General features: G+C 35.8%; 1 protein-coding gene across 1 annotated transcript in view; it reads left to right on the forward strand.

Annotated features, from left to right (window-relative positions):
* Positions 1 to 14,663, forward strand: part of SLC35A1 (solute carrier family 35 member A1) — a 48,044-nt gene extending 33,381 nt beyond the window's left edge. The window contains exons 3-8 of the mRNA XM_044001426.1: positions 3,076 to 3,235; positions 3,463 to 3,615; positions 4,871 to 4,937; positions 10,823 to 10,999; positions 11,384 to 11,518; positions 13,835 to 14,663. Of these exons, the coding sequence (XP_043857361.1) occupies positions 3,076 to 3,235; positions 3,463 to 3,615; positions 4,871 to 4,937; positions 10,823 to 10,999; positions 11,384 to 11,518; positions 13,835 to 13,962 (820 nt within the window). The 3' untranslated portion in view covers positions 13,963 to 14,663. The remainder of the gene's footprint in view (positions 1 to 3,075; positions 3,236 to 3,462; positions 3,616 to 4,870; positions 4,938 to 10,822; positions 11,000 to 11,383; positions 11,519 to 13,834) is intronic.
* Positions 14,664 to 14,767: the final 104 nt, after the last annotated feature.

The raw sequence follows: 14,767 nt of genomic DNA on the forward strand, positions 1-14,767 counted from the left end.
CAGAATAAGTCAGTCAGCAAACATTTACTAAGTGCCTAGTATGTCTGTTGGACAGTTAAAGTTCTTCAGAACCTGATTGGTCCTCTCCCATTCTAGTGCCCTCTTACTCTACTTCTTTCTACTTAATCTGAGATGTGGCCACAGGAGTCTACTTGCTGTTCCTCACACGTGACACTCCTAATCTCCTGGCTCCTTGCCTTTGTAGTCGGTATACACCATGCTTGGAATGCTCTCCTTCCTCAAGTCAGCTCTTAAATTCCCTCGCTTATATCAAGACAGTTCAAATCCTATCTTCTGTAGGAAGCCTTTCCTAGTCCCAGCAGTTGTTAGTGCCTTTCCTATGAGATTATCTTCCATCTATCTACCCCAGGAATTCTTAACTAGGGTCAGAAACTTACTATTTGGACAGTTGTTTTTCTTCATAATGTTACATATTTTATTTTATCCATTTAAAACAATTATTCTGAGGATAGGTCTAGGAATTATGGCACAGAAGAGGTTAAGAATCCCTAATACACTTTATATATCTTGTAAGTACCTAGTTATTTACTTGTTGTCTCCTTCATTAGAATGTGAACTCTTTGAGTGTTTTTGTTTATCTTTGTATCCCCAGCACTTGGTAAAGTACTTAATAGGTGCTTGTTGGATGCCTGACTGGATTTCTTCATCTGGTCATTTGCCAAACCTTGTTGATTCCAGAAAGTGTGGTGAAGTCCTTATTTTCTAGTCTCAATGTCATTAATATAGGCTCTCATCACTGCCCATCTGGATTAATTTAATAGCCTCCTAATTGCCTCTAGGCTATTCTATTTACTGCTTCTGACTAGTCTTCCTACTCCATAGATCTGATCCTCCTTCACCTCTGCTTAAAATTCATGGTTTACTATATCAAATTTCTTTCTGTCTTGGGGAGGGGGGAGGGAAGGAGAAAAATTTGGAACTAAAAATTTTATGAAAACAAAAGTGGAAAACTATCTTTACAGGTAACTGGAAAATAATAAAATACTTTTATGTTAAAAAAATAAAATTCATGTTTTACTGAATAATATCTAAGTACCTTACCCTGTTATTTAAAGCCTTCCATAACCTGAATCGCCTTTATATTTCCAGACTCATCTCATACCCTCCTATATGTGCTTGGCTTTAGTGAAACCAGACTATTTGGTGTCCCTTCTACTTATCTAGCAGCTTTTTGCTTCATTGCCTTTAATTATCCCATCACCTATACCTGGAATGCCCTCTTCCTGCTGCCCATCTTGCTTTTTGAAATCCTACTCATTTTCAAGATATAGATCAAATGTTGATATAGCTGGGAATTTGATTCTCCCAACTCAGAAATTATCTTTTCCTTCTTCTTGCTTCACATAGCAGTTGGTACTTGTCCTATGGTCTTTTTATATTCGGTTCTGTACTCACTGTAGTTACCAAAGAGTAGTTGTGCATTTCTTCCCCTGGTGGTTTACTGAAGGCTGTTCCAGGAGAGCATAAGCACTTGCAGATGCTACTGAGCCAGGTTATTTTATATGGCTCCAGTGAAGACTGTATGTGATCTGAGAGCCTTGCCTATCTTAAGTCATCAAAAAGAAAGAGTAGCCGGTTTTTTAAGCAGGGTATCACCAGAAGGCAACACCTTTGTAGGGTCACTTTGGTTCTAAGTCTGGGCTTCAGAGTTTTATAGGTTCTAGAATAATTGTTTTTTTCTGTTCATCCACTGATTCTAATAGATCGATTCAAATGCATAAGACAAATTGATTAACCAGAATGTCTTTTTATTAGTGCACAGTGGTGGGTAGGTCTTGGCATCAACATACCCAGGAAATCAAATTAGTAATCAGAAAAGTTCTTTCTGAGATACTTTCCCTGAAACTGTGGATGGAGAATGATTTAGTACAGAAGACACTTTTCCAGTGCTTGAAATGTCTGTCAGATGAAGTGTTTGAATAAACACTGAGAAATGCTTTATTCTTTAACTTTTTTCAAAATTCCTATTATTGTAATGCTTCCTAATAATAAGCATGCAACAATTTGCAGCATTACTGCTTATTTTCTATCAGCCATATTTTAAAAGGATATTTTACTTTTTAAGAAAGTACTTGAGACCTCTTGCTGAGATGGAGTAAATGCCTTAGCCTTCTTGGCAGCACATCTGTAAATTATCGCTGTGTATGATTTCCTGGGAAGAGTTTTTGGATAGTTAATTGAATTAATTTGTATTGTTTAATAGATTCAATTTCAAATGGTACATTTTCTGATGTTTCCAATCCCCTGGGTTCATCCTATTATTTGGAGCTTATTGTCCGTATGCACCAAGCACATTATACAAATTGATTTTAATTCATTGATATAATGTTCAGATAATGAAATAACTAATTCCTAACTAGTGTCTATAAAACACAATTTTTTTTTTTTTTGAAAAACAGAGCTAATTAAGAGATGTTTTGGGGCAGCTAGGTGGCGCAGTGGATAGAGCATCGGCCCTGGATTCAGGAGTACCTGAGTTCAAATCCGGCCTCAGACATTTAACACTTACTAGCTGTGTGACCCTGGGCAAGTCACTTAACCCCAATTGCCTCACCAAAAAAAAAAAAAAAAAAAAGAGATGTTTTGAGAAAATATGGGAGGGTGTACAACTTGGAAAAAGTTCCAGCAGTATGAACATGATACATTGGAGAACCAGAGGAGAGTGAGAAATGATGTGGGTGAAATGCAAAATAATTAATATTCATTCTGCTTTCCTTTCATTGTAGTTTTGGAGCATTCTCAGAATAGATATGAGCCTTATAGAACTTTGAATACAAACACTTGATGCTGAACGTGATTATTATCTTTTTATATATTCCAAAAATAAAACTTTATACTGTTATTCTTTCTCTTTGGTGTATTGTTGGAAGCCTCACTTATCTTCAGTGTTCGTTTTAATAAGTTCTGAAATTACCTGACAGTTATTAAAATTATGTTTGCTAAATTACATCAGAGAACCACAAAAGAACATATAGACTATACTCAGCATTAGGAAAGCTATCCAGATTTGATTTTAATGTCTTTTTCTTTTCTTTCTTTCTTTTTTTTTTGAAGAGAAACTGGAAGTTTGGGTAGATTCAAGACTTCCTTAAAAGAAAATGTCTTAGGAAGCCCAAAGGAACTGATGAAGCTGAGTGTACCATCTCTAGTATATGCTGTTCAGAACAACATGGCTTTCTTAGCTCTTAGTAATTTGGATGCAGCAGTATACCAAGTAAGTGGACTTAATAAAAATAATAACACTTTAATTATTTCAGTCACATAGGAATTAATCCAAAATCTTTTCACAATCAAAAGTGAATTGAACATAAGTGATTGTCTCTCTCAATACTTCTACAGATTTTATAAAAATGAAATTAGAAAATAAGCTTCTTTTTGTTTTTGTGCCATTTGGATATTTATATTAATTAACTCTCCATCCTGTTTTTGTTTCTTTTCTAGGTGACCTATCAACTAAAGATTCCTTGTACTGCTTTATGTACTGTTTTAATGTTAAACCGATCACTCAGTAAATTACAGTGGATTTCAGTTTTTATGCTGTGTGCTGGAGTCACACTTGTTCAGTGGAAACCAGCTCAAGCTACCAAAGTATTGGTAAGGACTTTCATGCATAGCAAACCACTGTTTTCAAACTGTCTTAAATCCACATTTGTATAGCCTTTTTAATGAAGGGTTTTAACAATCAGAGTGTGCCATTATAAAAAAAAAAGGCGATTTTAATTTAAGATTTTTTATGACCTAAAAGTCTCAAAGGTAGGTTTAAAAAAACAAAGCAACTTGCTAACCTATCTACATTTATCATTGATATTTTTAAACCTTACTATTGCTTTTCTATTACTCTTAATCAATAATCAAGCCCCTTCTAACCTTTTCCAGTATGCTCCTAGCAGCAGGGAAAGGTAAAGACTTTTTTCCATTCAGTCTATACTCTGATCTCATGAAGTCTTACTCTCCCACATTCCAAAGCATCAGAGATGAAGCTTAGTGCTGTTAGTAGCACCAGCCACCTTGGTACACAAATGCCAAGAGACCTATTATTGAAGGAGCTAAATACTTTTTTGGGCTAGTTTTACCCTTTTCACAGATTAGCATTAAACACGAATGTTTTTATCCAAATTTAAATAGCCATTTAGGAGACATGAGTCCACTGGTAAAAAGCATAATGGATATGAAATCACTTTAAAACATTAAAAGTTATGTTCAGATATAAGGATATTAGGATTACTATATATCTATATATCTCCATATCCAATAGTATTTTATCAGAATTTTATTGTATATAGTTATATTTTGGCAGACATGTTTGTTAACCCCTGGCATATCCAAATCTTTTCCCCTAAAGTCCTCCTCTGATAATTCAGTGTAGCATGGAGATCTTCCAGTGCTTTGACAATAGAATGCAAACTCTAAGAGACACTACTAAACTGGAGAGGCTTCAAGTATGGACTCAATGGTACATTATATGTCTGTTGTCTGATGACTAGCATAGCTAAATTTATTTGGAAAGGCTCATCACCAGGTAAACCATAGAGTGTTTAATTTTTTAATTACAGCAGTTCTCAAAGACCCAAATTAAATTAGAGGAAATGTCAGATATTTTGGTGCAGAGACTTTACACGTGGATGAAATTATAGCTCTTTAAAGTATTCAAAGTATATTGAAATCTATGTAACAAGCCATGTTTAGCCAGATCTACTGTATCTTGGTAAAGTTAGATCACAGCATACTTTTCTTCTGGTCTAACCTTGTTAGGACAGCATTGCCTGACAACAAAATTTTCATGCAACTAATGAATACCTGGAAGGATCAAAATCTCTTAACTAACTTGTAGTTTCTGTTAATGTTGCAGGTGGAGCAGAATCCATTGTTAGGGTTTGGTGCTATTGCTATTGCTGTATTATGTTCAGGATTTGCAGGTAAATCATAAAAAAACATTGCTTTCAGCTACAGAGGACTGAAAAATACACTATTACAGTCTGACCTTCATTGAAATTTTAAGATATGAGCACAAAAATTAGTTTTGTATTGCAATGGCTTAAACTCAATGTAGATTTCATCCCTTACTCATATTTCTAAGGATAATATAGTGACACCACATTTATTTGGCAACTATATTTCTAGCAGGCTCAACTTTCCTCAACACAGCTGTAATCCTGAAAGTAAATGAAAAAGGTCCCTGAGTAGCAAGAGAAAGTAACAAGAAACAAAGCCAGAGGGCTCTATTCCTTAAGAAAAGAATGTAACAGTCATTAGGCCATAGCCTATTGATTGAGAATTTCATGTGAATAAGGTTGCTCCATCTGGCTTGTCCTGGTAATTTACAGTTATCCCTAGCTTAAAACAGACTTAGTTGGGTGGAAGGATAGGGTTTAACAAGAGACAAAGGAAGATTCAGAGCAATTGCCACCTTAAAGCATAGGAATCTGATGCTATTTAGTGTGGGATCTACACTCCTTAGATGCTCAAAGGTCAACTTTAGTAATCTATTAATTTAAGAGTTGTAATGATGACTTTGTCTACTATAAATAAGAAAATGTGTATCTTTAAAATATTTTCAATAGAATTTTTCAGCAGATGTTTCATTCTTTTAAACAATCAATTGATCAATCAACAGACATTTATTAAGGGCTTACTATATGCCAGGCACTGTGCTAAATTCTGGAGATACAAAGAACGGCAAAAATACAGTCGTTGCCTTCAAGGAATTCACTCTAAATGGAGGAGATGCTGTAAGGCCAGAAAGAAAGTAGGTAATTGGGAGGGGAAAGTAAAGGGCCTCTTGTAGAAAGTGAGATTTGAGCTAATTCCTGAAGGAAACCAAAGAAACCAGGAGGCAGAGGTGAGAAGAGAAAGCCTTCTATGTATGGAAGACAGCCAGGGAAAAGGCACAGAGCTGAGAGATGGAGTGTCCCGTTCAAGGAACAGCAATAAGGCTACTGTTGCTGGATCACAGAGTAAGTGGAGGGGAGTAAAGTGTAAGAAAACAGAGAAGTTAGGAATGGTCCAGGTTGTGAAAGGCTTTAAGAGCCAACAACTTTTGTATTTGATCATGGACTATTGTAATAGGGAGCCACTGGAAACTTGAGTAGTGATTAGTTTCAGTACCTGAAAAAATGTCCTTATCCACAACCTTATTCCCTGACAATCGTAGGAAAATTAAGTTTTACTTTGATAGATTACAGGATGGTAAGTCAAAAACAGATGATATTATCTAATGAACTTGTTTACAAATTTGCTTTTTAAAGAAATGGTAGTTTGTGAGCCCGTTATTCTTGCCTCAGCAGTTCCAAACAGTAGTAATATCTTCATTTACATTTTTTAGCTGTGAAAGGAAACAATACTTCTAATTTAAGATTGTAAGTTGTGAAATGATAGGACATTACACTTTCAGAATATTACTTCTACCCCCTGCTCCTGGCTCCTAACTGCAAGAAGTTGCCAAGGAATGGAAATTTTCTTTAAATACATATCAAACTGATCTTTTTAACCTTGAAATCCAGAAAATTAGGAACAACATGTGGGTTACTAGAAAACAGTGGCATCTTATGTTTTATAAAGCCTTTCCTGTGAGCACTTCCTGTACACTATTCAATCTCATTAAACCCTCCAAGGTAGGAAAAAGACATATTGTATTATTCTCATCAGCAACCAAACTATATAAAGCACCTAAATGCTTTTTTTTTTTTTTTAAAGAAGATTATATAGCAAAACCAGCTTTAGGCTCCATTTCTCTGCAGCCAATTTATGGCTTTTTTTTTTTACTCAGTAACAGGATTTCATTAAACACTCTCCTGTTTTTCATTTCCATAGACTCTTCAGTTGATTACATTTCTTTTCTTTTGCGGGGCAGTGAGGGTTAAGTGACTTGCCCAGGGTCATATAGCTAGTGTCAAGTGTCTGAGGCTAGATTCGAACTCAGGGCTGGTGCTTTATCCACTGCACCACCTAGCTGCCCCTCATTAAGTTTCTTACAAACACTATTTCCAAAGGTGTTAAATGAGGCTAAAAGTGAGGTAATCACCAAGGTTCTGTCGTAGGCACTCCTCTTCTCCCTCTATACTGTCTCTTGGTCACCTCATCAGATCTTATTGGATTGAATTAATTAGCATCTCTATGCAGATGATTCCCAGAACTCTGTATCAACCCCAAGTCTCTCCCTCAGCTTCAGTTCCTCATCACCACTTCTTGGACATTTTAGACCGGATGTCCTGGAGGCGTCTCATAGTCAACATGTCCAAAGCTGAATTCATTATCTTTTTGCTCCCTCTGCCAAGGCCCATCTTTTTCTCCTTCAGACTTTGCTGTTTTTATCAAAGGCACCACCATCTTTCCATTCTCCCAGGTCTGCAATCTTGGTATTATTCTCCCACTTTTACTCACCCACATATCAAAATAAGTTGCCAAATCATGCCATTTCTCCTTTATAACATCTTTAATATCCAATACCCCACCTTCCCGATCACAGCTACCATCTTAGTTCAGGTCCTTATTACCTCTCATATGTATCATTCATTGCAAAAGCCCAATTGTCCTCCCTGCCCCCAGTCTCTCACTCCAATCTACTCTACATACTGCTACCAAAGTAATTTTCCTTAAGTGCAGATCTGACCTTGTGATTCCCCCACTCAACCAACTTCAGTGATTTCTTTGGCTCTATGATAAAATCCAGATTTTTTTGTTCAGCCTTTAAAGCCCCACATAATCTGGCCCCAGTCTATCTTTGCAGCAATTGGACATTATTCCCCATCTCATATTCTTTCGTTCAGCCAAACTGGCCTCTCTGTCCCTTACATCATAATCCATCCTTGCTTTTGAATTGGCCTTTCTCCATACTTAGAATATATTCTCTCCTTACCTGTCTCAGGCCACTTTCCTTTGAGATGTAGCTTAAGCACCAGGTGAGCTTTTCCTGATTCCCTTCTCCTCAACTGCTATTACCCTCCCTCCATTTTTGTATTTAGCTACTTTGTAGTTTATTAATTTTATGTTTATTATGTGTATTTTCATGTGTACTAGTCTTCTACATTAGCGTATAAAGTTTGTGTGAGTAGGGATAGTTTTATTCTTTGTATTTGTAACCATAGAGCCTATAGGGCCCATTGCCTGGCACACAAAAGGTATTTAAATAAATACCTGTTGACTGAAATGTTAACTGTGCATTTAACTGTAAAGGTTTGGGGTTTTTTTAAAGAGTAAAATAAATGTCCCATTTTAAATATATTGTGGTTTTGTAGAAAAGGCAGAGAGCTGTGAAGCAGCTACGATTATATGAACTTCACTGGTTGGATGGTTGATCTGATGTGACCTTTTTTGTTACCTTTTGAAGGTCTCCCTGGAGTGCCTCACAGCTAGGAGGGATACTTAAAATATTGGATTATAGGATTCAAAATTACTGACAACCTAAATAAAGCATCGGGCCAAATCAAGTAAGATAAAATTTAGTAGGGATAAATATAAATTTTTATACAGGATTTCAAATAAAGAACTTCACAAAAGTGCGGGATAGGAGAGGCATGGTCCATCTTTAAAAGACAGTAGCTTTAGTGGGCAACAAACTAAAACTGAATCAAGTGTGCAATGGCAGCCAAGGTTAATGTATTCTTAGATATTCTTAGCAGTTGTAGAGGCCCAGCTTCCAGAAAAAAAAGTGGTTGTCCTCCCACGCCCCCCACCGCCCCATCCCATTCTGCTCTGGCCAGACTCCATCAGGAAGAGTCTGTCTGGTTTTGCGTGCCACACTTTTGGAAGGACACCGATGAGCTAGTGATGTACTGTGATGATAGTCTTCATGTTCAGGTCCCATGAGGGTTTGTTGAAGTATTTGAAGGGCTGTCACATGGAAGAGGGATTAGACTTGTCCTGCCTGGTGTCAGGGGGTAGAACTAGGAGCATCAATAAGGCAAATTTAAGTTGACATGTAAAAGCTTTCTAGCATTTGGAGCTATTTAAAAGTAGAATGGATTGCCTTGGGATATAGTTGTCTTGCTCACACTGGAGGCCTTCAAAAGCTGAATGACCAATTGCCCTAGGTGAATTGATTTTTCAGTTATAGATTGGGACTTGATAGTCACAGAGATCGTTAACTTTGAAATTCTGTGAATGAGAAACTGACAAAATATGTATAGCACTTTAAAAATCTTTTTTTTTTTTTTTTTTTTTAGTGAGGCAATTGGGGTTAAGTGATTTGCCCAGGGTCACACAGCCAGTAAGTGTTAAGTGTTTGAGGCCGGACCCGAACTCAGGTACTCCTGACCCCAGGGCCGGTACTCCATCCACTGCGCCATCTAGCTGCTCCACACTTTACAAATCTTAAAGTGAATTACTTATTAAATGAAAAAAGACAAGTTTTAAATTCTATTTTAAATTGTACTGTAAACATTTCAAATGTGATTATTCGAATTAGTTTGCAAAATTAGTGTACTTATTACTAGATTGCTTTTATTAGAAACTGGTTCATTTGTATAACAATACAGTTCCAGCTGGCAGCAGTAAAATTTTTATTGGCCTTAAAAGAAGTCAGAGAACTTCATGTGAACTAACCTTACTATATTAAAGGCAGATACTTTGTCCTTAGAAGATAATAAACATAAAAAGATTTTGCCCTGCCCCTCTTAATCCTTTTAAAGTGTACAAGCCAGGGTAATTATATGGCTTTTAGAAATCAGTGTCACAGGTTACTATATGTATGTGTTAAGCTGGAGGCAGTTAGGTAGTTCAGTGTATAGAATATGGGGCTTAAAAAAGACCCAAGTCCAGAGTAATTTATTAGCTGTGTGACCTCAAGGAAATCACTTAACTTGTCTGCTTTATTTTCCTCATCTGCAAAATGAGGATAATAGCATCTACTTCTCTGGGTTGTTGTGAGGCTTGAATGAAATAGTATAATGTGCTTTGCCACCTTAAAATATTCCATTAGTGTTAGCTACCACTATCATTAAGGGCATCTAAGTGGTTCAGTGGATAGAGTGCCAGCCTTGGAATCAGGAAGACTCCTTTTCCTGAATTCAAATGTGACTTCAGACACTTACTAGCTGTGTGACCCCAGGCAAGTCCCTTAACCCTATTTGCCTCAGTTTCCTTATTTGTAAAGTGAGCTGGAGAAGGAAATGGAAAATCACTGCAGTAGTTTTGTCAAGACGACCCCAAAAGGGGCCATGAAGAGTTGGACTAAACAACAAAAACTACTATCATTATTATTATAAAAAACAGTGAATGGCCAGGCAGCTCTTTTTATTGGAAAATACAATATGTACACAGGTAAGTAAGTGCACAGAGGAGATCTGGAAAAGCTTCATGGAAGGAGTGGTCCCTGGGATAGAGCACCGGCCCTGGATCCAGCCTCAGACACTTACTAGCTGTGTGACCCTGGGCAAGTCACTGCCCTGCCAAAAAAAAAAAAAAAAAAAAAGGAAGAAGAAGTGGTCCCTGAACCAGACCAGTTCTGTAAAAGTTACAACCCCCCAGGATCAGTGTTAAACTCAAATAGAATTGGGACCACTAAATAAAGATCCCTATGGGCCAAATACTGATTTAGTTTTAAAATGTAGTGTTATTTGTTTTATTGTATTTTAATTTATTTTGTCAAACATTTCCTATTTATATTTTAATCTGGTTTGGGCTGCATGTGTGACACCTATGCCCTCAGTAAATAAGCAGTATGTACTGTATAGCATCACTTAAATGATTGTTTGAAATTGTTTAATTTAAAACGTTTAATTATTTGAAACTATTGGTATTTGTCAGTTAATTTTTTTTCTTTTGGATTTGTCTTGTTACTTAAAATTTGTTATTTTTTTTTCAGGAGTATATTTTGAAAAAGTTTTAAAGAGTTCAGATACTTCCTTATGGGTGAGAAATATCCAAATGTATTTATCTGGAATTGTAGTGACATTAGCTGGTGTCTACATGTCAGATGGAGGTGAAGTTATAGAAAAAGGATTTTTCTATGGCTACACATACTACGTTTGGTTTGTTATCTGTAAGTATCCCAGGAGTTGGTTTACTTTGTTTATTGTCAATTTTAAGGCTTCACAGTATTTTGAAATTACCTCTTTCCTTCTATGTACACCAGTCAAAGAACATAATTTTGCTTTTACTGACTTGCTTTAGTGGTATAGCTGTCTCCGAGCAATTTGCCTTCATGGTTAAAACTTATTAAAAGAAAACTCTTTGTATATTCAGCAGTAGGTTATGTGGTCTCTTGGGGCATCTAACAGGTAATCTTATTAGAAAGAAACAATAACTTAATTTTCATTGGCATGTTTGCCAGAGGTTACCTAAAATCTGAAGGTAAAATTTCTCTGAAAATTCACCACTCAATATGTTTTGCTCAAAGATAATCTTCTCTCCATTTGCATCCCAGTGCTTGCCAGTGTTGGAGGACTCTATACTTCTATTGTGGTAAAATATACAGACAACATCATGAAAGGATTTTCTGCAGCAGCAGCCATTGTCCTTTCTACTGTTGCTTCAGTCCTACTGTTTGGATTACAGATAAGTATGTCCTAAAGATTACTGTTGCTTTCTCACGTCTAATTTTAAGATTAGCTGTTTGCTGCTTTTAAAAGTTGAGAAGAGTATGGGTTGCACAGGTGGGAGAGGTTTTGGAACTGCTCCTGTGGTGTAAATGAACTGCTATCCTAGAAGCAAGAAAAATATGGGCTTGCTCCAATATGCTAAGTTGGTAGCTTCAGAGAGCCTTTTGTTTCAAAGTTAAATTGTCTTTGTCTCTTTTCCATCCCAAAGTAGGACGGACACTCCAACATAAATACAGTTACTATCATAAAAAGAACCCAGGATTGATATCCGGGCTCTACTCTTTGCCTCAGACAAGTCCCTTCCCTGGGTCTTGGCTTCCTTATTTATAAAATCAGAGTTCCTAGAGGCTTTTGACTATTTCTGTTGTAGTGATGAGTCAAAGAAAAAGTGGTCACAAAGATTTTTTTTTTGCAATGTACAGTTTAGTAAGTGGGATAGTTTAACTTGAATCATTGAAAAAAGTCAAACAGAAAAGCATGTTTATCACCTTATTCTGAATCTTTAAAAAGCTTGTTTTTTCTTTGAATATCTTAGCCTAATAATCAGAGGCTTCTGGAAACACAACCTGTTAGAATTTTATTTTCTCTTTTAGACATATTGTTAGATGTCAATTTTATATACAGTATATAAAAATAGAAAGTATATAATTAATAACTACTGGGAGCATTCTGTCACCACTGCCATAGTAGCCCATTTAATAAAGTTTTTCTGTAGTCTGCCACCAGAATTAAAATAGCTTCTGAACGATTTAAACAAGGCTGACATTACAAAAGCAGTTTTTATATATTATGTTGTAATAATTTCCTTTCCTGGACATGTTATGATAGCACAGATTAATTTGATAACTGAACAGTTCATTCAATCCCACAGTAAAGAAAGGAAGAGAACTGGCCAATTTTTAATGTATTGGCATAAACATTCCAGACGGCTCTTGGCATTAATGAAATTCCACAGATTAATTTATAGAAAGGATCCTACATTATAGGAATCCCAAATAAAAGCTTTATAGAAGTTAATTGTTATTTTCATAATTTAGTTGTTAGAAGATCTTTGATTTCACTGGTATAGGGAGTTCTTGACAAAGAAAGGTCCTCTACTAATGAAGAGAAGTATCTTTTCTGAAATTTCTGATCTTGCTTGCCTAGGACACTGAGAGGTTAAAGTGATTTACCCAACTGACCAGAGACAGTATATGTCAGACAGGAATTGAACTTGGATCTTCCTGACCCTTAGATACCTTCTGAGGTCATAGCTACCTTCTCGCTATTGTAATAGGTCTCTTATACCACTTTTTTTTTTCTTTCCAAATATGGTTTAATCACAGTTCTCACTTCTTACCTTATCTCATGACAAAGAAACATTTGAGGAAGGTTGATAAAAATCTAGTTATTTAGTAGTGATAAGATTGCTTGTTCCTGGCTGTTGTTAGAAAATGGATAGAACACAATGTAACACCTGACAGGGACAGCCTTTGCTTATATTTCTCTTACCTAGGTAAGTTCAAGAAAAGTAAACAGAATGTCAGTCATTTTCTCTTTTAATCTCTACTTAATGGGTGGCAGTTTTGAAGATGGCCAGGTGTAAAGGTAAAACTGGTTAACAGCAAGTCTTTTTCTCTGAATTCAACTACTGTCAGTATAAATATTTAACCAAAATGAACCTTTGTTAGATTTTTACATTTACTGGGGTTTTAAAATTCAGTCTTGACCACTGATGGTTCCTTTTATTCCTTGGAATCTAGGTTTAAGTTGGAAAAGACTAGGCTGATATGATAAATGTAGGGTATGGATTTATCTAGACAAGTAACTAGTAGAAGTCTCCTTTGTAGTTTTTCCAATATAGAGTGAAGAGGCAATTCATGCATTTTGTCACGCTTAAATACCTGGAAAATCTTGTGACTTTGTCAGTGTAGTCAGCTCCTTTAGCCCTTCTAGAAATAGTCCTAGGAAGTTGCCATGGCATATAAGTGACTTGCCTAAAATCACATAGATATTAAGTACCAAAGCACAACCATGTTAAGTTCCCTTTGTATTTGTGGTACAGTCCAAGGGTCAAAATATAATCTTGTTCTTAAAAAATTGACAATCAGTGACTGTTTCCAGTGTTACTTGGCCATTGGTGGAGAAATGATTATTTTAAAGGTAGTAAGTTATTAAAGCTAAACTATAATTTCTTGTCTAGTTTGAAAGTTGGAAACTACACAAGATTTTTAAAAATGTTCAGTGAAAAAAAGTGATTTGGGGAATCAATAATGAAATTTTTTACTTTCTTTCAGCACTCAACTTTGCTCTGGGTACCCTTCTTGTGTGTGTTTCAATATATCTTTATGGATTACCCAGACAAGATACAACAGTAATCCAAGGGGAAGAAACCACTTCAAAAGAGAAACTCATCCATATGTGAAGTTGTTTCTAAGATAAAAATGTTTTTATTAAAACAAAACAAAAAAAAAAACTACAGCCTTAAGCTAATCCTAAAAGGTAGCTTTAACAAAACAAAAAATGGAACGTATGGCATGAGAACTTACTGCTATTTAGTTAAGGAATGTGTTGCCAACATGAAAAGGGGCTCAGTTTGTACAATTTTAGGAAAACCAGAATTACTGTATATAATGTACATAAAAAGAATTTTACTGCTTTAATGTGGGGTGTGGTTCTAAATGATGTTTTAAAGTGCCAAAGGTTTTTTTTTTTTGCACTAATGGGACTCTTGGTCAAGTACTAGGGGAAGAGAAAGTCCCTCTCCACCTTGCAATGCATGTAATCTTATTCCAACAGAGGTTTAGGCCTCCTGCACATAGGATGCATAAGCAGAATGGGTCAATTCAGAAACAGACTGAACATGTTATTTCCTCTTAGACGAAATCCACTTTGTGATTAATTATATCTAGGTGGTAATTTAGTGCTTCTTTAGCACTGTATCTGTGCCATTAGTAATCTCAATTCCAATTTTTCTTCATAAAACTTTTTATGTCACTTTTGTACTCTTTTATAAAATGATCACCTATGGGATTCATCAAGAGTAATTTGTGAAACCAGTGGTTTTTTAAAAATCTCCATAATGTTCATGGGGAATTGAGCAATAAATCTAATTTATTTACATAATCCTTATGCCTAATCTTTAGAGTGTGTGTATGTATGTATCTATCTTACAGTAAGATCATGTAAGAAAATACTTTGTCATTATTACACATGGTATTTTTTCATCC

Source organism: Dromiciops gliroides, chromosome 4 (genome assembly GCF_019393635.1).
Source record: "Dromiciops gliroides isolate mDroGli1 chromosome 4, mDroGli1.pri, whole genome shotgun sequence".
Taxonomy (NCBI): Eukaryota; Metazoa; Chordata; class Mammalia; order Microbiotheria; family Microbiotheriidae; genus Dromiciops; species Dromiciops gliroides.